The following is a 27,903-nucleotide window of genomic DNA, read 5'->3' on the forward strand; positions in this document are numbered from 1 at the left end:
AATTCTATCAACCATTTAGAGAAGAGCTAACACCCATCCTTCTCAAATTCTTCCAAAAAATTGCGGAGGAAGGAACACTCCCAAACTCATTCTACAAGGCCACAATTACTCTGACACCAAAATCAGACAAAGATACTACAAAAAATAGAAAATTACAGACCAATATCACTGATGAATATAGATGCAAAAATCATCAGCAAAATACTAACAAACAGAATCCAACAACACATTAAAAGGATCATACACCATGATCAAGTGGGATTTATCCCAGGGATGCAAGGATTCTTCAATATATGCAAATCAATCAATGTGATACACCATATTAACAAACTGAAGAATAAAAACCATATGATCATCTCAATAGATGTAGAAAATACTTCTGACAAAATTCAACACCCATTTATGATAAAAAAAAAAAACCCTCCAGAAGAGGGCATAGAGGGAACCTATCTCATAATAAAGGCCATATACGACAAACCCACAGCAAACATCATTCTCAATGGTGAAAAACCAAAAGCATTTCCTCTAAGATCACGTACAAAACAAGGATGTCCACTCTCACCACAATTATTCAACATAGTTTTGGAAGTCATAGCCATGGCAATCAGAGAAGAAAAAGAAATAAAAGGAATACAAATAGGAAAAGAAGAAGTAAAGCTGTGACTGTTTGCAGATGACACGATACTAAACATAGATAATCCTAAAGATGCCACCAGAAAACTACTAGAGCTCTTCAATGAATCTGGTAAAGTTGCAGGATACAAAATTAATGCACAGAAAATCTCTTGCATTCCTATACACAAATAATAAGAGATCAGAAAGAGAAATTAAGGAAACAATCCTATTCACCATTGCAACAAAAGGAATAAAATACCAAGGAATAAACCTACCTAAGGAGGTAAAAGACCTGTACTCAGAAAATTATAAGACACTGATGAAAGAAATCAAAGATGACACAAACTGATGGAGAGATATACCATGTTCTTGGATTGGAAGAATCAATATTGTGAAAATGACTATACTACCCAAAGCAATCTACAGATTCAATGCAATCCCTATCAAATTACCAATGGTAGTTTTTACAGAACTAGAACGAAAACTCTTAAAATTTGTATGAAGGCATAAAAGACCCTGAATAGCCAAAGCAATCTTGAGAAAGAAAAACAGAGTTGGAGGAATTAGGCTCCCCAACTTCAGACTATACTACAAAGCTACAGTAATCAAGACAATACGGTACTGGCACAAAAACAGAAATATAGATCAATGGAACAAAATAGAAAGCCCAGAGGTAAACCCATGGACCTATGGTCAACTAATCTATGACAAAGGAGGCAAAAATATACAATCAAGAAAAGACAGTCTCTTCAATAGCTGGCAAAACTGGGCAGCTACATGTAAAAGAATGAAATTAGAACACTCCCTAACACCATATACAAAAATAAACTCAAAATGGATTCGAAACCTAAATGTAAGACCGGACACTATAAAACTCTTAGAGGAAAACACAGGAAGAACACTCTTTGACATAAATCACAGCAAGATCTTTTTTGATCCACCTCCTAGAGTAATGGAAATTTTTTAAAAAATAAATGGGATGTGATGAAACTTAAAAGCTTTTGCACAGCAAAGGAAACCATAACCAAGATGAAAAGACAATGCTCAGAATGGGAGAAAATATTTGCAAATGAATCAATGGACAAAGGATTGATCTCCAAAATATATAAACAGCTCATGCAGCTCAATATTAAAGAAACAAACAACCCAATCCAAAAATGGGCAGAAGAACTAAATAGTCATTTCTCCCAAGACATACGGATGGCCAAGAAGCACATGAAAAGCTGCTCAACATCACTAATCATTAGAGAAATGCAAATCAAAACTACAATGAGGTATCACTTCACACCAGTTAGAATGGGCATCAACAGAAAATCTACAAACAACAAATGCTGGAGAGGGTGTGGAGAAAAGGGAACCCTCTTGCACTGTTGGTGGGAATGTAAATTGATACAGCCACTATGGAGAACAGTATGGAGTTTCCTTAAAAACTAAAGATAGAATTACCATATGATCAGCAATCCCACTACTGGGCATATACCCAGAGAAAACCATAATTCAAAAAGACACATGCACCCCAATGTTCATTGCAGCACTATTTACAATAGCCAGGTCATGGAAGCAACCTAAATGCCCATCAACAGACAAATGGATAAAGAAGATGTGGTACATATATAAAATGGAATATTACTCAGCCATAAAAAGGAATGAAATTGAGTCATTTGTTGAGACGTGGATGGATCTAGAGACTGTCATACAGAGTGAAGTAAGTTGGAAAGAGAAAAACAAATGTATATTAACGCATGTATGTGGAACCTAGAAAAATGGTACAGATAAAGCAGTTTGCAGGGCAGAAGTTGAGACACAGATGTAGAGAACAAACGTATGGACACCAAGGGGGGAAAGCCACAGGGGGATGAGGATGGTGGTGTGCTGAATTGGGTGATTGGGATTGACATGTATACACTAATGTGTATAAAATTGATGACTAATAAGAACCTGCTGTATAAAAAAATAAATTAAAAAATTTTTAAATATTAGTAAGTTCAAATTTAGGATTGTTGTATGTTAATGAGACATAAGGTAAAGATGCTGAGAAGAACTTGTAGTAATGTTGGTCAGCAAAGAATACAAGCAAGGAAGGAAAGAGAAAAGGCAATGAATTTACTGAAAAACCACTCTGTGCCAGACACTGCTAGGTATTTTATACATAGCATCTCATTTCATTCTCAAAAAACTCTATAAGGTGTCAGTGGTGGTGGTAGTCGTAATAGTAGTAATAAAACATTTATTTAGTACTTACTATGTGCTGGCCATTATTCTAAGCACATCACAAATATGAACTCATTTAATCTTCATAGCTCTATAAATAAGGAACACTCATAGCTCTATAAATAAGGAAATAAGGTATTATCCCCATTTTACAAATGAGGAACTAAAGCACAAATGGGTAAATAACTTGTTGAAAATCACATAAGTAGTAAGTGCCAAAGCCAGAATCTGAATCCAGGCAGTTTGGCTCCAGAGATCATCCTCCTCATCAGCACAGTACACAGTTCTTTCTCTTTCTAAAGCACTCTGCAAATAGAAATTGAGGTTCAGAGGTTAGGCAGCTTGCTCAAGATAGGCTATTTACCTGACTACAAAGTCCATGCCTTTTCGCTATACTACTTGTGAAGATCACCAGCATAAAGATGATGGGCATGGATAACACTGTTTAAGGAGAGAGTATAGAGGACGAAAAACATCAAGTAAAGAATCTTCAAAGTTGAGAAAATTGTTAAAGGCTTATGTACATAGCTGCGACTACCACCAAATTAAAATATTTTGTCAACCTCAAAGGTAAATCTAAAATCAAAGATCTAAGCAAAGTGGAAGTTGATGACACTGCCTTCTCAGAGTAGCCTTCCTCTCATTATCCTGTCCTCTGAAGTTCATCGATATTTACTTACACAAATGAAGACAGGGTTGCAAAGCACTGAATAAAAATCAAAGAAATTTCTTACTGCCATATAGGAAAATAAAGCCAAAACAGATTTAAAAACAAACAAAAAAGATAAGTAAAAATAAAAATATTTTAAAAGGCTGGAGATAAAAGCAAAATCTATACCTTACTTTACAATGATGTTTTAAAAGATGTTTACAAATATAATTGGTGGAATAATTAATGTTATTGAAAATCTGATCTTATAAGCAAATCAAAGGAAAGTTAAATTTTGTTGAAAATAATAAAAATGGGTAGAATAGCAGATAAGACCAGTCTAATAGTCCAGCTTTATCTCTAACCACTCTCCTCCTAGGTATTAAACACCATCCTTGCTGGACTTCTTTTAGTTCTTCACATATACCCCATATTCTCTTGTCAAACATGCATTCATTTACTAATTCAACAAAAACTGCTCAGCACCTACCTCGTGCTAAGCATCATGCTAGGTGATTGGATGAATGGTAAACATACACCCCTTGCTCTCAAGAAGCTCATATTCTAGTAAAAGAGACAGACATGCAATAGATAGCCACAAAAGTATTTAATACAGTCATGATTATGAAATCATAATCATAATAATTTCATGATTATGAAATCATGATTTCCATGATTAGGAAAAGTGCCAATAAGGGAATGTTCAGGGTACATGGGTATATGTAGTATAATGTATTCTGGAAGGTTGAGAAAGCCTTTTTCTACGGAAATGACATGTAAATTGAGACCTAAAGGATGTGCAGTAGCTCTCTGAAACAATATGGTGTACACCAGGATATGGTATTAATTAGGAATAAAAGAGAGTACATGGGGCTTCCCTGGTGGCGCAGTGGTTGAGAATCCACCTGCCGATGCAGGGGACACGGGTTCGTGCCCCGGTCTGGGAAGATCCCACATGCCGCGGAGCGGCTGGGCCCGTGAGCCATGGCCGCTGAGCCTGCGCGTCCGGAGCCTGTGCTCCACCATGGGAGAGGCCACAACAGTGAGAGGCCCGCGTACCACAAAAAAAAAAAAAAAAAAAAAAAAAAAAAAAGAGAGTACATGAAAGTGATGAGGGATAGGATTAGGCTAACTCTCAGAAGATTGTAATTAACAACTGTGTAGATAGTGGTGCCATTTACTGAAAAAGAGAATTCTAGAATATAAACAAGTCAATGGATAAGATCATGAATTTAATTGTGGACATCTGAGTTGAAGTACTCATGAGGTAATCAAGGGGTGATGAGTAATAGGCAGCTAGACATATAGGTTTGGGTCTCAGAATGAAAATGTGGGCTGTGGATACACATTTTAGATTATCAGTGTATATAACTGAAGTCATGGGAAGAGATCAGATAAATCACTTAGGGATATTATAGTGAAGAAAAAAGATAAGTTCCAAGCATTTAGAGGACAGAAGGATAAAAAAACTAGAGAGACTGAAACCAGCAAAGTATTGTAACAGAAGACAATGAAAAAGAGTATTCCAAGGAGAGAGCTGTGAAATGCTACTGAGAGGTCAAATGAGATAGAAATATTTACTCTGACTTAGAACACTTTCACCTCTTGGGCTGGTTAAATTTACACTCACCCTTCAGGTTTCATCTGGTTATTTCTTCCAGTCAGCACTGCCAGAATTCCTAACTCTGGCTTATGTACCCATCTTATATGCCTTCTGTACATACTCCTATCATAGCATTTATCATTTTGTGTTGTAATTGTAATAGCCTATTTACTTGTCCATATCTCCACCATTATTCAAACTTGTCAAATGTATGGAAGGAGCAAGACTGTGGGTCTGGTTCAAAACTGTATCTCCCTGAAATGCAGTATTTCTCATGGTTGTCTCCCGTAGCTACTAGCTTAGCTCCTGGCAACAAGACTAGTACTCTGTAAGTAGTTGCTGACATATATTTATTTAGTACCTATTAATTGCCAATCTCTGAGCTGGACGTAATGGAGGAAATAAGGCATTGCTGTCAGATAAGAATCTAACCTTCAAAGAGCTTCTTTTCTGATTATATACAGCTATATAAATGAACAAATAATAATAGTGTATTTCTTACCATGTCAGTAGTCATCACTTTTGCTACGATATGTGTTATAGTCTTTCCAAAGTCTCTTTTTCCTTTCCTACGCCTCAGAATTCTTGGAAAGAAAGGCCCATGAACTCTGAAGTTGAAAACATTTATTTATGATTAAATTAACATGTAAAAGACTCAACATATACTTACTTAGAAAATTAAAACTTGGTACTAAGCATCTTTGAGAAATAGGTTTCACTAATTTTAAGCTTCTTGAGAGCAATGAGCAACTTCAGAGCAATGAAACAACTGAAATCTTTTAGATAACTGAGTGTTTAAAGCTTTGAATTCTAAAATCTTTTCATTTTAATGAAAATCTGTGTGCAACCCACTACAATCATCTCCACTTTTCAATACAGTAGAAATTTTTCTTGATTGTACTTTCATAATACACTGAATTGTAGACTCTTGAAGCAGCGATAGGTTATGCCTGTGATACTGAGGTATAAGAATGTTTTGGGACATGCCTAATTTGAGATACTATGTTCATTTAACAGATTGTTTTTGTTTCAAAGGTTAAGTTCTCCATAGATATAGTTGGCTGCTGGCCTCCCAGCAGAACAATTCTAGCTTCCCTCTTCATTGCTTTTTTTTTTTTTACTTCCATTTTTTTTAACATCTTTATTAGAGTATAATTGCTTTACAATGGTGTGTTTCTGCTTTATAACAAAGTGAATCAGTTATACATATGTTCCCAAATCTCTTCCCTCTTGTGTCTCCCTCCCTACCACACTCCCTATCCCACCCCTCTAGGTGGTCACAAAGCACCGAGCTGATCTCCCTGTGCCAAGCGATGTTCAGCACTTTTAGTTAATTCCATTCTTTATATTTTTTCTGCTTTTCTTTACAGTTCCTGTTTCCTATCAATCATTTAAGTGTCATCAAAAGAAAGAAAAAAAAATTGAGTATAACTTTTACCATTACTGTCAGCCAAAAGGGATACTCCTTTTTCAACATATTTACCAGTAGTCTCCTTAGGTGTAATCTTTTGGGTTCTCTGCAGCACTTTGATTATTGCTTGATGCTAATGGGATGCAGCATTAATACCAATATTTTTCAGCTTATATTTCAATTGTTAATATTTTTGTAAAGCTTAAAATTTCAGAAGACTGTTTCTAAGAATTTATGACACCAATTATTAAATTTTGAATTTTAAGATAGTAGCAATGTCCTCCAAAGCAAAAGTTTCATTTAACTTTTCAAAATCAAACCCATTCAGCATTTTTATACCTATTTAAGCAATTGGTTTTGATTTTGAGAGTACTCATACATTTTTTGCACTGTATAGCTAATTACTAGTTGCTCAAAGAATAAAGCATCTTACATGCAGGAAATAAGTAGTTCCTCACACAATCTTAGTTTTGAAATTAAAGGTATATGTGATTTCTTTTTTTTAGAAGATGTTGGGGGTAGGAGTTTATTAATTTATTTAATTTTGCTGTGTTGGGTCTTCGTTTCTGTGCGAGGGCTTTCTCTAGTTGTGGCAAGCAGGGGCCACTCTTCATCGCAGTGCGTGGGCCTCTCACTATCGCGGCCTCTCTTGTTGCGGAGCACAGGCTCCAGTATTTGTTTTTCTCTGTCTGACTTATTTCACTAAGCATAATACCCCCAGGTCCATCCATATTGTTGCAAATTGCAAAATTTCATTCTTTATATTGCTGAGTACTATTCCATTGAATCTATATGGACTTAGGTTGCTTACATATCTTGGCTATTATAAACAATGTTGCTATGAACATTGGGGTGGAAGAAATTGACTTTTGAATATTAACCTTGCATCCCGTGAACTTGCTATACTAATTTTTTTCCAGGCTTTTTTGTTATTGTGGTTGTTATTTAGGATTTCCTATGTAGACAGTCATGTCATCTGTAAAGAGTTTTATTTATTCCTTCCCAGCCTGTATATCTTTCATTTCTATTTCTTGTCCTATTGCACTATCTAAGACTTCTAGTATGATGGTGAATAGAAGTGATTAGAGAAAATATTCTTGCCTCATTTCTAGCGGGAAAGCATACAGTTTCTCACCAGTGAGTATGATGTTAGCTGTAGAGTTTTTGTAATGTTCTTTTTCAATAAGAGGAATTCTCCTCTAGATCTATTTTTATTATTGCTTGATCTATCAACTATTGAAAAAGGGAAGCTGAAGTCTCCAACTATAATACTGGATTTGTCTATTTGTCCTTGCATTTCTATCAGTTTTTGCCTCACATACTTTGATTCTCTGTTGTTGGGTGCATACACACATTAAGGATTGTCATGTCTTCTTGGAAAATCAAACCATTTATGATTATGCAATTCCTGATAATTTTACTGGTTCTGAAAGCCTACTTTGTCTGAAATGAATATAGCTACTCCAGCTTTTTAATGGTTGTGTGAGCATGAAGTATCTTTCTCTAACCTTTTCCTTTGAACATTTCTAAGCCTTTATGTTTAAAGTGGGTTTCTTGTAGATGACATATGGTTGAACCTTGTCTTTTTATCCACTTTGACAATCTCTTATCTTTTGATTTATGTATTTAGATCATTCACATTTAAAGTAATTATTGAGGGACTTCCCTGGTGATCCAGTGGCTAAGACTCCATGCTCCCAATGCCAGGGGCCTGGGTTCAATGCCAGGTCTTGGAACTAGATCCCACATGCTGCAACTAAGAGGTCACATGCCGCAACTAAAGACCCTGCATGCCACAACTAAAAAGATCCCGTGTGCCACAACTAGGATGCAGCACAGCCAAATAAATAAAAATAAATATTTTTTAAAATAAATTATTGATATCGTTAAATTAATATCTACTACACTTGCAACAGTTTTCTATTTGTTGTACTTCCTTTTTTGCCTCCTCTAGTTTTAGTTAAGCATTTAGTGATTCCATTTTATCTTCCCTCTTAACACATCAATTATTTTTTAAAGTTTTTTAGTGTTTGCCCTATAGATGGCAATATACATTTTAAACTAAGTCCACCATCAAATAACACTATACTACTTCATGTATAGTACAGGTACCTTTTAACAGAGTATTCCCATTTCTCCCCTCCCATCCCTTATGATATTACTGTCACTTATTTAACCAATCCATACACAATTACCACCAAATACCATCATAACTACTATTACTTTAAATAGTTATCTTTTAGATTGATAGAGATCTATTGAGAATAAGAAAAAAAAAGATTTTACCTTCATTTATTCCTCCTCCAAAGCTCTTCTTTTGTATAAGTAGATCTGACCTTTAATAATTTTTCTTCTTCCTGAAGAACTTCCTTTAGCCTTTCTTGCAAGGCCAATCTATTGGTGACAAGTTCCTTTGGTTTTTGTTAGTTTGCTCTTCTTTTTTTTTTTTTGATCTAAGGAAGCTATTCCCCTTCACTTTTTTTTTTTTTTTTTTTTTTGCAGTACACGGGCCTCTTACTGCTGTGGCCTCTCCCGTTGCAGAGCACAGCCTCCGGATGCACAGGCTCAGCGGCCATGGCTCACGGGCCCAGCCACTCCGCGGCATGTGGGATCTTCCTGGACCGGGGGCACGAACCCGTGTCCCCTGCATCAGCAGGCAGACTCTCCTGGGAAGCCCTCCCCTTCACTTTTGAAGGATAATTTCACTAGACATAGAATTCTTGGATGGTGGTTTTCTTTCAACACTTTGAATATTTCATTCCACCATCATCTTGTTTACATGGTTTCTCATAAGGAGCCCACTGTATTTCTCATTCTTGTTCACCTATAGGTAGGGTTTCCTTACCCCCCTAGGCTTCTTTCAAGATTCTTTCTTTATCTGTGGTTTTCTTCAGTTTAAATATAATATGCCTATTTATACAATTGGGGGTATTTATCCTGCTTGGTGTTCTCTAAGCTTCCTGAATCTGTGGTTTGGTGTCAGCATTTAATTTGGAAAATTTTCACCATTATTAATTTAAATTTTTTTTCTGCTGCATTTCCTTTTTCTCTTCTGGTATTCCAATTACACATATGCTATATTCTTTGAAACTGTTCCACAGTTTTTGGATGTTTTGTTGTTTTTTCATTAGTTTTTCTCTTTGCATTTCAGTTTGAGACAATGCAATTGACATATCTTCAAGTTTTCTGATTCTTTCCTCAGTTGTGTCCCATCTACTGGTGAGCCCTTCAAAGGCATTCTTCATTTCTATTTACAGTGTCTTTGATTTCTAGCATGATCTTTTAATTTGTTCTTACAGATTCCATCTTCTGCTTACATTATCCATCTGTTCTTGCAGGTTGTGTACTTTTTTTCCATTAAAGTCCTTAACATATTAATCATAGCTTCTTTTTTTTAATTTTTGGCTGTACTGCATGGCATGCGGGATCTTAATTCCCTGACCAGGGATTGAACCTGTGCCCCCTGCAGTGGAAGCACGCAGTCCTAACCACTGTACTGCCAGGGAAGTCCCAATCATAGCTATTTTAAATTTCCTGTTTGGTTAATTCCAAAATCATACTTGAGTCTGGTTCTGATGCTTGCTTTCCCTCTTCAGACTTAGTTTTTTCTTGCCTTTTAGCATATCTTATAATTTTTTGTTGAAACCCACGCATGATGTATTGGCTAATAGGAAGTGAGGTAGATAGGCTTTTTTTTTTTTTTTTTTTTTTTTTTTGGCGATACGCGGGCACAGGCTTCAGACGCGCAGGCCCAGCGGCCATGGCCCACGGACCCAGCCGCTCCGCGGCATGCGGGATCCTCCCCGACCGGGGCACGAACCCGCGTCCCCTGCATCGGCAGGTGGACTCTCAACCACTGCGCCACCAGGGAAGCCCTAGATAGGCTTTTAGTGTGAGGTTTTATATTAATCCAACCAGGAGGTAGCCTGTGTTTGTTTGTTGTAGTTTTAGGTGTCAGAGGCTTCAAATTCCTGTAGTTTCCATATTTCTGTCTCCTCTATATATCTTTGGGCCTCCTTTAAAACTACTCTTGGAAGAGTCTGTGTCTTACAGCTCTTTTAACTATAATCTAGTTATTATACTGGAATCCTGTTGGTGTGGTTTTAAGTTTTGGCAGAGAGGAAGTGTTCTATATTCTTATGATTGATTATCAGGCTTTTACTGAGTCTATATCGCCAAACTGTGACCTTCACAAGTGTTTCTTAGTCCCCTCTTTCCCCAGATAAGAAGGCTAGATGGGGCTAGAGTCAGGGAAATGCCCTTCATCTAGGTGGGAAAAAGCTCTGGTAAAGTCTTTTCCCCTGGAGAATAGATCTTTGTTATGGAGAATGCTCAGGGGTATATTTCACAATGGTTACTTTTCCCTTCACCCACAGTCTTAATGGGATCTTTCTTGGCTCTTAACCTGAGAATCTAGTGAGACTCCTAGAGGTAAAACCCCACAAAGGTATGAGGTCTCCCTAAGAACTGCAGCTCCCCAGGAGTTTCTCTCATACTCGTTAACATTCAGCTCCCAGCAATCTATCAAAATTACCATTTAAGTCTTTTACAATTTATGGCTCTAGTGGGTTCTGTTCAAGGTAAGCAGATCTTAGCTGTGACTCTTACCTTTCTCCAGATTTCAGGGTGGCAGTTTGTCCTGTGACCTCAGTTCTCTGATGGTTCCAAGAAAGTAATTTTCAAGTTTGTTCAGCTTTTTTCTTGTTGTAAGGATAGGAATGATAACTCACAAGCTCTTTGCATGTTAGAGCTGACTCTGGAAATCCTTGGTTCTATTTCGTAGTTTTCATTTCTCTGTTGAGATTCTCTGTATACTTATTAACACTATGCTTTCCTTTAGTTCTCTGATATAGTTATAACAGCTGCTTTGAAGTCTTTGTCTGACAAATCTAACATCTGGGCCCACCCAAAATCAGATTCTATTAACTTCTTTTTTTCTTGAGGATAGATCTAAAATTCTGGTTTCTTTGCATATCTATTAATTTGGGGTTGAACACTGGAGATTTTTTTTTTTTTTTTTTTTTTTTTTATGTGGTACGCGGGCCTCTCACTATCGCAGCCTCTCCCGTTGTGGGGCACAGGCTCCGGATGCGCAGGCTCAGCGGCCACGGCTTACGGGCCCAGCCGCTCTGCGGCATATGGGATCTTCCCGGACCGGGGCACAAACCTGCGTCCCCCGCATTGGCAGGCTGACTCTCAACCACTGCGCCACCAGGGAAGCCCTACACTGGAGATTTTGGATAATATATTCTGGTAACTCTTGTGTTATGTTCTTCTGAGGATTTGGTAGTCTTGTATTTTAGCAGGCAGTTAACTTGCCTGGCCTCAAAATGTTTTCCTTGAGGTATGTAGCAGCTGACCATCTCTGCTCAGTTCTCTTAACTTCCATGTTTCACTCTTATACTTCCTTATTTAGCAGAGTTCCCAGATTTCTCTCCCCTGCCATTGCTAGCAAAGTTTAGTGGACAGCCAAGGATCTGAGCAGAGTTTATGCTCAAATTTTGGGTCTCACTCCTTTTGCAGCTCTCTCACTTTCAGACTATCCCAACTAAATTTCCAGCAGCTCTGCCAGCACTGTCCTTTGTCACCTTGAAACAGTAAGATGCCATTTTTTTTGCTGCCTGAGCTATGAGAACTGGTGATGACCCTCAGACCAGAATGCCACAAGTTCCCATTTCTTACCCATTCCAAGGATAAACTTTTCTGGTTCCTGCTGCTTTTGGTCATTTCACAGTGCCTTAAAATATTTGGAGACTTTTAATATATTTTTCCAGATATTATAATTGTTATCTATGGAAGGGTTTGACCAATTAACTCACTCCACCACCCCTGGAATAAGATTCTCTGTAATTATAACTTTTAAGATGAGAGGACTCTGTGTTGCCCTATACCATTAGAATATAAAGTCTAGTGATGATAACTTGTATTAAAATTCAACTTTCATTGAATCTGGATTTCTAGATAAGTGGATTTCAAAAATCTTATCTATACTGATTCCCCAAAGTAATCCTAAGGTTTTGTTACACAGGAATCCCAATAACAATGAAACATCAAAAATGGGCACTAGAATGAGAATCTTAGTGATTTTTTAAAAGGGCAAACTTGGGGACTTCCCTGGTGGCACAGTGGTTAAGACTCCATGCTCCCAATGCAGGGGCCTGGGTTCAATCCCTGGTCAGGGAACTAGATCCCACACGCGCACCACAACTAAGAGTTCCCATGCAGCAACTAAGACCCAGCACAACCAAATAAATAATTTTTTTAAAAAAAAGGTCAAACGAAAGAAAATAGAAGAAGAATATATTTAGGCTAATAATTAATTGTTAGACAAGTAAAATATGGCTCAGAAGTCCCACGGCAAAGAATGAGTAAAGGTGGAGCACAAAGGAAGGAGCTTAACAACTTAGTATGAAATAGCCAAAAGTCCTGTGGCTCCAATCAAGATTTTCCATTAATTTTGGGGTCATGAGCAAGAATTCCTCTTTCCCCTCTATTTCAAACAAAGACAGAAATATATATTTTACTGCACAGTAATGTAAAAATATTTTATTACATTTTGAAGTATTCTGGAGAATGATGCTGGTTAAATCTGCATTATTTTATTTAAAACATCAAAAAACTTATCAAATTATTTTGGTTAGAAAAGAAATTATGAGGCAGCCAAATTAGTCAACTCTCTCTTTACTTTTCATTTTATATGTAGATGATGTCTACTTACTCTTTTCTTATGCTTTGGCCAAAATTAAGAAGGTAAAGAAGAAAGGTAAGGAAAGGTCTAGATTTATGAGATTTTTTTCCATCAAAAATACCCGAAACAATGATTTCAGTGAATTCAGCTAATATAAAAATAATTTTCCAATATTGGTAGTTGCACCTGTGCTTATAAATTGGACATCTACTTTTATAATCTATTTCAGTTAGGGTAACATATATGACAAGTGATATGATAAAAGAATGACTATGCAATCTTTTTGTTTCCATTTAAAATAGAACAAATTATTACCTGAGGCGTAAATCTTCCCACATTTTCAATAATCCACAGAGCATTACTATCTCGTAGTACTTTTTCCAGCATTCAACAGTCTCTGCTGCAGAAGGATCTTCTTTAATATTGCTCTGATACTCAATGAGCTCGATTCGCTTGTTTTTATACTTCTCCAAAGTTTTTTTGAAACGTTGTGCAATAGGACCAGGTATTGTTCCATCTTGTATATCACACCACCTGAAAAGTATCAGTATAGTTACAATGTTTATCTTACATAATGTGATGAATGCTTTTAACTATACTTACAAATTAATTCTTTCTTCAATCAAAGCAGTATAATTCTCACAACTTTCTTCATCATCCCAGTCCCTCCAAAGAAAGTCATAAAAAAACCTATGATAAATCAAATTGAGATGACAGTGATCAAAATCAGCCAGTACATGTTTAGAATTAAAAAGACATTCTGATGTCAGAAATCTTTATATGAATCTTAATTGTTAAGAAAAATATTTCAAAATGATCTTTCAGAGAACTAATATTAAAAGTAAAACTTTATACATTAGATGATCTGCATTCTATTTCAAGTTACTACAGATAAGATAATGTTTCTTGAAGTGGGATTGTAAAATTCATGCTCCACATTTCACAGATTGTGGCTATGATTTTGTTTACCAAAGAAATAATACTTGAGATATCATCATATTTTTATATTGGGGGAGCATTAGGAAAACAAAAACATGCCCCCAATATTCTGTATTATGCTTATGTATAGTTTCTCTCAAATTGTATCAACTTGTAAGAAGCAGTCACAATGGGGATGATGACATCAGGTATTTGTAATGCCTTTAAATGGGAAAAATGAAATCTAATATATTTAAGATGCTTAAATATGAACAGAATTTAGTGGTTTTGTTTTTTGGATTTTGGGTTTTTTTGGCTGTGCCATGCAGCTTCCCAGATCTTAGTTCCCCAACCAGGGATTGAACCTGGGCCCCGGCAATGAAAGCGCTGAGTCCTAACCACTGAACCGCCAGGGAATTGCCTAGAATTTAGCATTACTTATCTCTAGAACTGTTCAAAATTCAATTTTTGTAAAATGCAAGATCAAAAAACAGCTAACTTACTGCCCATATATAATACTTCCATAAGAGAGAATGTTTTGAGTAAAAGTTACAAGTATGTTCATTAAAAATAGAAAAATTGAATTCAGCAGTGAGTAAAAGTTAAAGTGCCTGTATGAACAAGACTTACATATTAAATTAACTTTTTGAATATGAGAACTTGAACTTTCAGAAGAAAAAAACCTCTAATACCTTACAACTTCCAAGGCCAAAGCAATATCATGTAAATCAGAATCTTGTCCTTCAACAGGGTACACTTCCAAGACAGGCACACTATGCTCTAGTTCTTCCAAAATCTCATCGACCAAATCCCTTGGAATATTTGCAATGTTAGAAGAAAAGGGCTCAGCAACAGAAACAGTAACTTTGAAACAAGATGATGCGCTTTGGCGTCGTTTACAAGTTACCTAAGATAAATATTATAAAATTTGTAATTATAAATGAAAGTAAAGCACAAGAATTCTTTCTCAAATATGAGCTACTTATAAAATTTCTTCTTTTAAATTTTTATGACTTCTTTAACAATCAACATACATAATAATAATAGATCAATATTGAATATCAACACAATTTTTCAAACTAATTCTTAAACAACATTAATTTTAAGGTTCATGAGAGGAATTGCCTATCTCCCACATTATTCTAAGTTTTGAGTTGCCAGACTTTGGGGTTTTATAAAACAGTAGTATTAAAAAAAGTTTTTGGACTAATTTTGCCATAAAAGTATGTTTTTAAAAATCCTACTATCTATATTACATTATTTTTAAAAGAAAGGCTAATAAAGTACCAAAAAAAGTAGAATGGACATAATCAAAAAATGAAGTCCTAAAAAACAAGGTAAAGTCCTTAGGTTGAATAAATTTAGTTTCATAAACGACACACTATATTGTGCTTACTTGTCTCATTTCACCACAATAGAGTGATAACCTCCAGCACGTCTGAAAATCAGTGCTTGAGAACCACTGAGTTGACAGTAGCTTTAAAAATTATTATGCTAAGTATTAACACAAAATTTAAAATTATAGAAGTTGGTAAAAGGGTACAAAGTTTCAGCTATAAGGTGAATGAGGTCTGAGGATCTAATGTCTAGCATAGTGACTATAGTTGATAACACTGTAGTATATATTTGAAATTTCCTAAGAGAGAACTTAAATGTTTTCACCAAATAAGGGGGGGTGGTAAATATGTGAGGTGATGGATATGTTAATTAACTTAATGAAGGGAATCCTTTCACAATGTATATGGGTATATATATATATAAAATCATGTTATACACCCTATCCTATAATTTTGTTAGTTATACCTCAATAAAGCTGAAAAAAATACACTTCCAATAATCAATTTTAAACATTTTCAAGTACATCTCCAATAAAATTGTTTATTTTTAAGTAGATTTTATTTACCTGATGCTACTTATAGCAGCTTTATTCATAATTGCCAAAACTTGGAAACAACCAAGATGCCCTTCAGTAGATGAATGGATAAATAAACTGTGGTACATCCAGGCAATGGAATATTACTCAGTGCTAAAAAGGAATGAGCCATCAAGCCATGAAAGGACATGGAGGAACCTTAAATGCATATTACTAAGTGAAAGAAACCAACCTGAAAAGGCTGTATACTATATGACATCCTTGAAAAGAGAAAATTTTTTCTACTCTTATACTTAACTGATAGTGTGACTGGGTATAGAATCTAGGTTAGGATATCACTTTTATTGACAATATACTTGCATAGCCTTTTAAAGTTAAGAACTTACTTTTGAGAAGTCCAATGCTATTCTGCCTCTTATATGAACTTATTGTTTTTCTCTCTGTAATACTGCTCAACCTTCTCTTTGGCTCTCGTGTTCTCAAATTTCACTATGTGCTAGACAATCAGTGGGCCTTTTCAATGTAGAAATTCATGTCCTTTTGTTCTAGGAAACTTTCACAACTTGACAATTTTCTTTCCTCTGTTTTTCTTGTTTTCTCCTCTTCCTATTTCTCTCTCTCTCTCCTTCTCCTCTTCCTTTCCTCCCTCCCTCCCTCCTTCCTTTTCTCTCTCTAGAACATTTAATTGGATGTTGGACCCAATCCCCTAACTACTCTCCTCTCTTTCCTTTCCATTTCTTAGTCCTTCAGCTCTACTTTATGGGAGATTTTACTCCACTTTATCTTCCAATGCTTCTAGTCCTTCTATTCAGTTTTTCACTTGCTGTTGTATTTTTATTTTCCCAAAGCTCTCTTTCTTTCTTGGAATTTTCCCATCATATAGGATCCAGTTCTTGTTTCATGAATGCTTTAGCTTGTCTCTTCTTTCTGAGAATATTAATAGTTTTATATATGCGTCTGTTTTTCTTCTCCCTGTAATCTGTTTCTTCCAAATGTCTTCTTTTCTGCTGTTTTAACCACTGTTTTGATATTAAAGTTTCATCAAATGTCTGGTGACCTTTGGCTGTCTGCTCATATTTAAGAGTTGAGCACTATAAAGGTAATTGGAAGGTCTGTGTGGAACAAGTCTACTATGGATCCACTGTAAGATGTTCTGCCCAGGCTCTTTCCACGGGAACTTCATATATCAGTATCTTTAGATCTTTTCTTTTGAACTGATCATAGAAGAATCTTTCAACTCTAATGTCTAGAGAGATATGCCTTAGCTGCCTGTGTTCTAGAAGGAGAATCAGGGTAGAAGGCAGATGATCCTAACATTCAGTACCAATCACAATCTTTTTTTCAGTGGGATACTCCCATCTTTAACCATGCTTCTCAAGCCAGCTACTTAAATCTGTAGGTTTATGTCTTTTGCCAAATTTGGGGAATTTCAGCCATTATTTCTTTGAATATTTTTTTCAGCCCAATCTTTTCTTGTAGGACTCTGAAGTCATGAATTGTTATAGTCTAACATGGCCCTGAGGCTCGGTTTTTTGTTTGTTTGTTTTTTGGTTTGGGGTTTTTTTTTCATCTATTTTCTCTTGGGTGTTCAGTTAGGTCATTTCTATTATTCTACCTTCAAGTTTACTGTTTCCTCTGTCTTCATTCTGTTGTTGAGCACATCCACTGAGTTTTTAATTGCAGTTACTATATATTTTTCAGTTTTAGTTCTAAAACTTTGTTTTGGTTTTTCTTTGCATCTTACATTTCATTTTCTTTATAACTTTCATTTACTTACTTTCTATTTCTTTGCCAAGACCAATTTTTTCATTTTGCATGTGTTCATAATTGCTCATTGATGCATTTTTAGGATGGCTGCTTTAAAATCCTTGTCAGATAATTCTATCACTTCTGTCATCTCAGTGTTGATGTCTATTGGTTTCTCATTCAAGTTGAGATCTTCCTGGGTCTTAGAAGTGATTGAGAGTGATGATAAGTAATTTTCTATTGAAACCTGGACATTTTGTGTATTACATTGTGAGAGTATTGATTTTATTTAAATCTTTTATTCTATCAGTCCTCTTCTGACACCAGTCTGGCATGGAAAAGGGGCTTTGTTACTGCCAGATAGGGATGGAAGTCCAGATTCTCTGCTCAGCCTCTGTTGAGCACTGAAGGGTGAGGGGGTTGTTCATTACTGCTATTGAGGGGTGGGAGTTCAGGTTCTCTATTATGCCTCCACTGATACCACCGTGGCTGAGAGAGGAGAGCACCTCATTACTGTTCCCTACGTTGTCTCCACTAACATCACGGGGGGTGGTAGTGAAAGTTCTGATTCTCCACTAGACCTTTTCTGACACCATCCTTGCAGGGAGTGGAAGGAGTGAGTCCCTTTACGAGTGGGGGTGGTAGTCCGGGCTTCCCATGTAGTCTACACTGACACCATGGGAGGTAGGGAAAGTTCCTTATCACCCAGCTCCCCATTTTCTTCCCACTAGATCTTCTCTAACACCACTCTAGGAGTGGGGTTAATGTGCCTTGTTACAACTTGGCAAGGGTGGAGGTGTAGGTTCTTCATTTTGTCTTTTCTTGCAAGATGGGAGTGAAGAGCAGCAGTTTGTCTTCTGTATTGTTTGGCTGTCCCCTTCCTGAATTTGACTAGAGAAAGAAGGCTTTTGAGGGGAAGTTTTTATTTTTTTTCCTACACCTGTTGGTGCTTCCAGATTTCCAGCTCCTCTGGTACACAGTCTAGGATATATGAAGCAAAGCCCAGAGAACTCATCATCATGTCATTCCTTGTGTCACAAGGTCCCTAGACAATCTGCCTTCTCTCCAAATTTCAGAGTCTTATGTTTATTTATACATATAATCCAGGGTTTTTAGCTGTACTTGATAGGAAGAATAGGGAAAAGTTTGTCTACTCCATCTTCCTGGAAGGGAAGTCTCTGTTTCTTAAATAGCTTTCAAGCAATTCTTCTTGAATTCAAGCTCCATCTTCAACGCAATTCAAGTTCTAAGTACAGTCAATTCCTAAGCCTTTGGGGTTATGCAGTGTAAATCAAGTGTTTGGTTTGTTTTTTTTTTTCCGGCTTTCCCTGCTGTAAACAGAATTCAACTTTCTTAGCTCTACTAAGTCAGTTGTCATTTATTTATATGTTTTACACCTTCTAAATTTGTTGCTATTGTCTCCTTTTCTATCTCTTTTCCTTGGGTACCTATTAAAAAATTCCTTTGCTATCATTTTGGTGGAGGACGCTGGGGACAATACTATAAGAGAAGATACTACAAGTTTTCAGACAGGAAAAAATATATCATTTGGACTTCCCTAGTGGCACAGTGATTAAGAGTCTGCCTGCCAATGCAGGGGACACGGGTTCGAGTGCTGGTCCAGGAAGATCCCACATGCCACAGAGCACCTAAGCCCATGTGCCACAACTACTGAGCCCACGCACCGCAACTACTGAAGCCCACAAGCCTAGAGCCTGTTGCTCCACAACAACAGAAGCCATTGCAATGAGAAGCCTGTGCACCATAATGAAGAACAGCCCCTGCTCGCTGCAACTACAGAAAGCCCATGTGCAGCAACGAAGGCTCAACACAGCCACAAAAATATATACATATATTTTATATCTATATCTATATCTATATTTTTATATATATATATATATATATAAAATCAAAGAATCAGTGGGCTTCCCTGGTGGCACAGTGTTTGAGAATCTGCCTGCCAATGCAGGGGACACAGGTTCAAGCCCTGGTCTGGGAAGATCCCACATGCCGCAGAGCAACTGGGCCTGTGAGCCACAACTACTGAGCCTGTGAGTCTGGAGCCCGTGCTCCACAACAAGAGAGGCCGTGATAGTGAGAGGCCCGTGCACCGCGATGAAGAGTGGCTCCTGCTCGCTGCAACTAGAGAAAGCCCTCGTACAGAAACGAAGACCCAACACAGCCATAAATAAATAAATAAATAAATAAATAAAATAAAAACTGTTGATTCGTTTATGTAATTTTTAAAAAAAAGAATCAGTGACACTGGATTCTCAACCAGCAACACTGGAAGTTTGAAGACAATGGAATAGAATTTTACAAATTCTGGGCATGAAATCAAACCTAGAATTTGTGTACCCAGTTAATCTGTCAAGTAAACTTGAAGATTTCAAGCACACAATATCACAAAAATTTTATCTACTTTGTGCCCTTACCCGTGAAGCTATTAGGATAAGATCCTTGGCCAAAATGAGAGAATAAACTAAGAAAAAAGGAATTTGGAGAAATAGGTTATTTACACAAGAATGATGAAAGAAATTTCTAGGATGATGATGGAGATCCCAAAAGCTGTCCAGCGGGTCTAGAGATCACCAAGTTTTCAAACAGGCTTTAAAACCAAGGAGCCTATTACTGGAGTTGGGAGTGTGTGGAAACAGCCACGATGCAAGCTGTGAATGTTGAGCACAGCTCAAAGTTACTATTTCCTCTTTACAACTATGATATAGCAGAATCAGGTAAATAACCAATTTCCAGAATCCACTGAGAATTCCCTTAAACATCTGCAAATTAAAGATTCTCTAAGCCTTCATCAAGGGATATAAACAAAATTTTAAAGCATGTTGTCCAAGAAAGCTTACTGATGGTGACTAGACATGCTTTTTTTACAAAATTTTTAAAAATCAACGAAAATTCTGTCATCAGAGATAATCACTGTTAACCTTTTGCTCTTTATCTTCCAGTTTTATTCCTATGTACTTCGTTGGATCATACTGTATATTTAGTTTTGTGTCTCCTGTTTTACTTTATGTACACAATGAGCACATTCCAAATCATTAAGAGTTTTTTTGTTATCATAAGTTCTATAACTCATGATATTCTATCTTATGAATATATTATCATTTATTTGACCCATATCCTATTATTAAACTTTTATGGTCTTCCCAATTTTTAATTTTATAAATATGACTTGATTACCTTAAATACATAAATCTTTTTCTACATTTATGATTTCTATACAATGAATTTCTAGAAAAAAAATGAACATTTAAATTTTTATTTATTTTTCTGTGCAGTGGGGTCTATTTATTTATTACTATTTTTATTTCTTCCAGCTTTATTGAGAAATAACTGACTTAAAACAAATAAACTGTTTTAAAGTTCTTAATATATTTTACCAAATTGCTTTTTACAGAGGTTATAAAAAAGTTTCCTTAATATTTGGCCCAGTTTTTAACAAAGATGATATGTTAGATTTCCTTCCAATCAAATATTATATTGCCAAGTTTTTTTCTTTTTTGTATGGATCTGTATTAGGCAGAAGAATGGCCCTCAAATGGTCCCCTAATACTTAGAACCTGTGAATATATTACTTTACAAGGCAACAGGGACTTTGCAGATGTAATTATGGTTAAGGAATTGAGATGGGAAAGTTCTCTTGGATTACCCAGTTTGGCCCATTCTAATCATGAGTCTTTTAAAATGGACTTAAAAAAACAAAAGATGCTTTTAAAAAAAGCATCTTTCTAGACTGTAGGGAACCAGAGAGATAGTGTGAGAAGGACTTTGAAAAGGATAAAGGGGGCCACAAGTCATGGAATGCAGGTACCTTATAAAGGCTAGAAAAGACAGGGAAACAGATTTTCCCCTAGAGCTTCCAGAAAGGAATGAGCCCTGTCTACTCCTTGATTTTAGCCCAATTAGTCCCATGTCAGATTTCTTTCCTATAGAATTGTAAAATAACAAATTTATATTAAGCCACCAAATTTGTGGTAATTTGTTGCAGCAGCAATAGAAAAACTAATATAGCATCTAAAGCTAAAGCCAGAGATTGAGGTCCATAGGAATAAATTATTGTGACTTCAGAACAAGGAGCATTATATAGCACTATTGGTATTTCAATCCAAGTAAGACTACAGAAGTAGAGGCAGACAAAACCACCAAATCTGAATTGTGCAGCACAATCTTAAGAGGTCCCAAGAGGTAGTCTCAATGCCTTGGAATGCAAAGAATTAGAATCTGCCAATATGTTACTCTGCTTTTCTTTTGTTCTCACCTTTCTTACCACCTTTCTAATGTTTAAAGGACGTTAGCATTTCCTAGAGAATTTTAAAGCAATCTAATTATGTGTAATCTTGTTTGTTATTTTTGGAATAAGGAAGAGAGCAAATATATTGCATGTAAAACCTTAGAACTTGCCAGAATTTTTGTATAACCTAATCCAGTGAGTTTCCATGTAACTTTAGGGATCTTGAAAAGTTTTATGGAATGTAGGGGCTATCATGTGATGTTGAGAGAGAAGCCAAGCAATTGCTATGATACCATCCCTCATTTCAATCAGAACTGTTCCACTTCAATATGTTGTATATGTGGGACTTCCTCATAAAACTTGACTGAAAAAACCCAAACTTATACTGTTAAAAAATTTGGGGGGGCTTCCCTGGTGGCGCAATGGTTGAGAGTCCGCCTGACGATGCAGGGGACACGGGTTTGTGCCCCAGTCTGGGAAGATCCCACATGCCGCAGAGCGGCTGGGCCCGTGAGCCATGGCCACTGAGCCTGCGCGTCCGGAGCCTGTGCTCCGCAACGGGAGAGGCCACAACAGTGAGAGGCTCACGTACCACCAAAAAAAAAAAAAAAAATTTAAGATACTATAGAGTCCACCTCCTCTTAGTTTAACCACATGAAAAAAGTCCAAAGAAGTTATGAAAGTTCTAGGCAAAATCTACTCAAAATCTGAAGTTGGTCAAACTTCAAAGAACCACTAAAAATAGGGTATTATTGGAAAATTAATCCCAAGACTTTCATATTCTTCTGTAGCATCTAAGACTGAAAATATGCCATCCTTTACTGTAAAAATACCACTAATTTACTTTTCCATATAACACAGAATTGAATTGTTTTCAGGCAGTGTGCAATGTAATAAGTTTCAAACACAAATTTTTCTTGTCACCGAAACCACAGATTTGAAATATCTATCTGAAACAGAGGTACCATTTGTGATTGTAAATATTGATTTCTATACAAGGATAATTAACATTTAAATGAATCGAATTTATGATGTCAAATATGCTACAATATTTAACGTATAGACCTATAAAAGCAAAATTGTATCAGCTGAAGGTTTGGAAGTGGATGTATTATACTAAAAGGGCACTTTTCATAGGAAGATATTTCAAATTTTACCAATAGTTTTCTGGTCTATTTTTTTCTTTCCTAATGTAACTAAACCTCATAATTCAGATAAATGAAGATTAAAGAGAAATGATGGGGAAAAAAGGCCCAAGTTAATTAAAGCCTAAGTTACTAAATTTTAAGAAATGCACTTCAGTTATTTTTATGTTATGTGAACAATTGAAACTAGGCTAATAAATATTATGTAATACTACTAGATTTGATTTAATGACAACTGTTTATAGGTAAATGGGTGCTAATATCCCTCCTTACCTTCTTTTTACACTATTAATTTGCTTAGAAACTTAAAATAGAAGTAAACTTTTGTCAATCTTTGTTTAAGTATCAAAGCCTCAAATTAATAAGGTTACATTTTGGTCTTAAAAAGAAATGATAGGGGCTTCCCTGGTGGCGCAGTGGTTGAGAATCCTCCTGCCGATGCAGGGGACACGGGTTCGTGCCCCGGTCCGGGAAGATCCCACATGCCGCGGAGCGGCTGGGCCCCTGAGCCATGGCCGCTGGGCCTGCGCGTCCGGAGCCTGTGCTCCGCAACGGGAGAGGCCACAACAGTGAGAGGCCCGCATATCAACAACAAAAAAAAAAAAAAAAAAAAAAAAAATAGGAACTGATAATTTCACTCAAAGAACAAGGATCAGGTGAAAATTATTTACCTCAACCAGTATACCAACAAAAGAAATAGAAGCTTCTTCATATTTCACAAAGAATAGCTCAGGATTAGTTTTCCAGACTCCAAGCCATTTGCCTTTCAACTTTAATTTTTCTGATAGGTATTTACTCATAGCATCATCAACATCTTCTGCCTAACAAAAGAAAAAATAGATACATATAAATATATGAAATTATAGATTTATATATATTTTTACTGATTTCTATTTAAATATGAAGCCAATATACCCTTAAATAATGAAAAACCTCGGAAATGATAGATTTTTAACTGAATCTATATTTAATGGAAAACAGAAACATTAAAAAATTAAAATAAATTGAAAAGAGATCTATTCACTCAATAGAGTAACTCAGAGATGAGACATCTACTTATTATGTTCTAAGTAATTTGTTTTATTAATCTACTGAGCAAAAAGTATACTGTAATTATACATATAAAAACATAGTTATTATCATGTTAAAAAACTTAGTAATGATTTTTTCTGAACTTTAAAGATTTATTGACTTTATTTAAAATTTATTCAGTACATAAAAATTTAAAATAGAAATCCACTCTATAAAACAAATGAGCATATTAAGCATTCAATAAATTACTGCCCATTTGATTTTCTACATTTCAATTCAGCAACCTCAGGATGATAAATAATATAAACTATTATGAAACTCAGTCATTAGACCCTGACTGATTAATGACACTGTGATTTATATAAATGTTTTTCAATTGCCTTTAAGAGGTCTAGCCTTCTCCAACCCCGAATATCAAATATAAGTTGGTCATTAAATACCATTCTAGTTTTACGGTAACAGTATTTTTAAATTTTTTCTTCCGATTATAAAATATGGTTAACCTACAGAAAATCTGCAAAATACAGATAATATAAGGAAAACAAAAACCACCCCTAATTCTGACAGCCAGAATAACCATTGTTGATATTTTGGTGCATTTCCTTCCAGTCTTTTTTCTATGCATATATTCATCCATACATATGAAGCATATGTTTTGTCTTCTGATTTTTTTTCCTTAACATTATAGTATAAGCATATCTATAGTTTCTGAAAACATAATTTTTACAGCTGCATGATTTTCCATTACATGAAGCCACCACAAGTTCTTTACAGCCCCCATAGTTGGAAATTTAGTTTCTAGTTTTTAAATTTTATAAACATCGGTGCAATGAAATCCTTGTACACAAATTCTTCTGCTATAACTTAAAAAAAAAAAAAAAAGGTTAGAAAAAACAATATTTGCTCTATTCAGTATTACCAGGTATGTATCTTCTTTACAAAACCTCATTCCACATCCTAGACTGATGGCTGGGAACCACTCTTAAAGTGTAAACGTTTTGAGTTATTGTAGTGTAAAAGTCAAGGCTAAGTAATCTCATCCTTATGCTTGGGCACAGTTAACGAAAACACTAAGATGCATACCTGGGCACTGATAACCTCTCAGAAAACCAGAAAACACGATCTGTGATCTGTTTGAAGGAAAATCGAATTGGAACTCCTTTAACAGGGCCTGGGAACCTCTAACAAGGTGGAAGCCCTGGAAGTGTGGAGTAAATTTGCTTTTTGAAATGCAGGGTCTCTTTGTGCCCTCTGTACCCCCATCTGCATAGGAGGAAGACCCGAGTCCCTCGGTGCTGGATTCCCATCCGTTTTCTTCTCCTCCTCACCTTGCAGCCCTGCAGCACCTCGTCGCAATACAGCGCCACCTTCTCCTCCCGCCACATCCCCCTCATGGGGGACACGCAGACTGGGGGCAGTGGCTGCGCCTTCTCGTCATCCTCCTCCGGCACTGAGAGAAGGGGCTCCTCTTCCTCCTCCTTGAGCCCTTGTCCCCGGCCCTCGGCCTGAGAGCCCGGCAGGAGCTGGAGCCGCCGCTGGGCCGCCTCCCGGCCGGCTTTCCGCTTCACGGGGCGAGGGGAGGCCACCACCGACCGCACGGCACACGCGGCGCTCTTCAGCGTCCCCGCCTCCACCGAGTCCCCGCTGAGCGCGGAGACAGCCTTCTCGCCTCGCCGGCCGGGGCTGACGGTTCGGACCAAGTCTTCAGGCACCGTGGCTCTGGATCCCGACGCCATCTCCTCAGCACCCTGCGGGCCAGCGGCAGCCGTTAGTCGCTTCTCCCGCCGGATCGCGCGGGCCAACGGGCGAGCAACGAGCGCGGCGGCTCGAGGGTATCCCTCTTGGAGGGAGTTGGGGGATGGGGTGGTGGGCGCGGGTCCGGGTGTCGCGGGTGGTTCTGGGGCTTGGAGGTGGGTGGGGATACTGTGGGGCGCGACGGGGCGGGGGAGGGGAGGAAGGTTCTGGGCCAGCTGTTGGCGGGCGGGGGAGGGGCACCACTAGATGATGCCCACTCCGCGGGCGCTGGCTCTGACCTCACCCTGCTCACCTCAGAACCATCCAGAGACAGAATTCTCTCCCCATGGCGGGTTTTCATAGGGTCCTCACACGTTTTCAGGGTGATTGTGTGTCACCCTCCGGGTCCTCATGACCTAACGAATGTAGGTGGTACCTAACCTTCTACACACACGTGTCTCTGCACAAACAGAGCCTGGAGGACCATTTATTTTTATACTGGGTGGTGATGATAACTATAACTTTCTGGTTATTACTAGAGGAAACTCCAGTGTCAAATCCGACGACCTAGGTTTCCTCCAACGTATTCACAGGGTTCCCAAAATAAAATTTATTTTGCATTTTAAGCAAGACACTTTCTGCCAAGAAAGGATAGGTTAGTCCATTTTCATGCCCCTATTGTGTTGCTCAAAGTTTTCACGCGAAAGATTATATTATGCAACTGTTAAACTGGGCGCAAATTTCCAGCTGGGAGTAATGTGTCAAACTATAAACACTTTCACAATAAAAGTCTGCTCAAGATAGTACTTGGGAGAACAGAGACCATTCGTTTCTGTGATTTTACTATTGAATGTACGTTGAGCCAACTGGAATAACTTTTGTTTACAGTCTAGCTGTGAAATACTGCATTGGGGCTGACAGCAGCCAGGGAGAGGAACGCCATTGGGAAAACACCTGCCCGCCCTCCCCTGATCTGGAAGGACACAATGTTAAATTTGGAGCTTATTTTGAGGAAAATATTAGTATTAATATCGTGTAACTATAGTTCAGGGAATAATTACAACATTCATCATGTTTAACTCTAAGTTTATTTCTTTTGTCAGAAGTCCTGGATTTTTTTAAAAAAATGATCCCACACTGTAGATTTTACTCACCAAAAGTAAAATCAGTTACACAAGCATCTCTTGAAAAAGTTTGTTTTTAATAACATTTGGGGTTTTTATTCTTAGGTTCAGAATAATAGAGACCACTTGTCTTAGTCAGAAGTTAGAAAACAACAACAACCTCCCACCAAAAAAAGAGAAAGAAAACAAGCATTTGTTAGGAACCTGCTATGTGCCAGGCAGTGCATAAATGCCAAGTCACAGAAATAAAAGACAAAATTCTTATCCTCATAATCCTAGTGAAGGGTGCAGATAGGTGAACAGATGATTGCATTTGGTAAGGACCATTATAAAAATATATATACATATATTTGTATACACATATATATGTATATACAAATATATGTATATATATATATTTTTTTCCACATTGTGAGAAAAAGGGACTTTTCTTCCCAGAAGTGATACTTAAGCTAAATCTTGATTATGAAAGCAGTATCTGTTCCCTGAGCCAATTTTGCAGTACAGAAAAGCATAAGAAAGAAGAAAATTTAAATAACTTTTTCTTCTTATTGCAAATGTAATGTAATGTAAATGAAAAGCCACTAAAATCGTGAATTTACAGCTTCAGCAGGTATCGGCCTCTTTCCAGGGGCTTCAACAAACTAAATCAAAGCCTTCAAACTCTAAAAAGGTCTGCCATTTTTGTAAGAAACATGGCCATTGGAAAAAGGATTGCCTTAAACTAAAGCACTTTAAACAATCTTCCCGTGTTAAACCTTCAGCTCCTCTTATGGAGTGAGCCTGCTCTGAGGACAAACAAGGGGTTTTTCCAATCCTTCCCTTTAGTCATCTGGACGAAACTTCCCTTATGATTGGAAATGAAGTCCTTACTGTCTTAATTGACACTGGAGCCACACTATTCGTAC

General features: G+C 37.0%; 1 protein-coding gene across 1 annotated transcript in view; it reads right to left on the bottom strand.

Annotated features, from left to right (window-relative positions):
* SHCBP1L (SHC binding and spindle associated 1 like) overlaps positions 1-26,583 on the bottom strand; it is a 43,740-nt gene extending 17,157 nt beyond the window's left edge. Inside the window, exons 1-7 of the mRNA XM_059074844.2 lie at positions 26,185-26,583; positions 25,466-25,885; positions 23,777-23,926; positions 14,788-15,002; positions 13,781-13,867; positions 13,493-13,711; positions 5,581-5,686 (exon numbers count right to left, since the gene is read on the bottom strand). Coding sequence (XP_058930827.1) covers positions 5,581-5,686; positions 13,493-13,711; positions 13,781-13,867; positions 14,788-15,002; positions 23,777-23,926; positions 25,466-25,885; positions 26,185-26,232 — 1,245 coding nt within the window. The 5' untranslated portion in view covers positions 26,233-26,583. The remainder of the gene's footprint in view (positions 1-5,580; positions 5,687-13,492; positions 13,712-13,780; positions 13,868-14,787; positions 15,003-23,776; positions 23,927-25,465; positions 25,886-26,184) is intronic.
* Between the last annotated feature and the right edge of the window lie 1,320 nt (positions 26,584-27,903).

This window comes from Kogia breviceps, chromosome 1 (assembly GCF_026419965.1).
Source record: "Kogia breviceps isolate mKogBre1 chromosome 1, mKogBre1 haplotype 1, whole genome shotgun sequence".
Taxonomy (NCBI): domain Eukaryota; kingdom Metazoa; phylum Chordata; class Mammalia; order Artiodactyla; family Physeteridae; genus Kogia; species Kogia breviceps.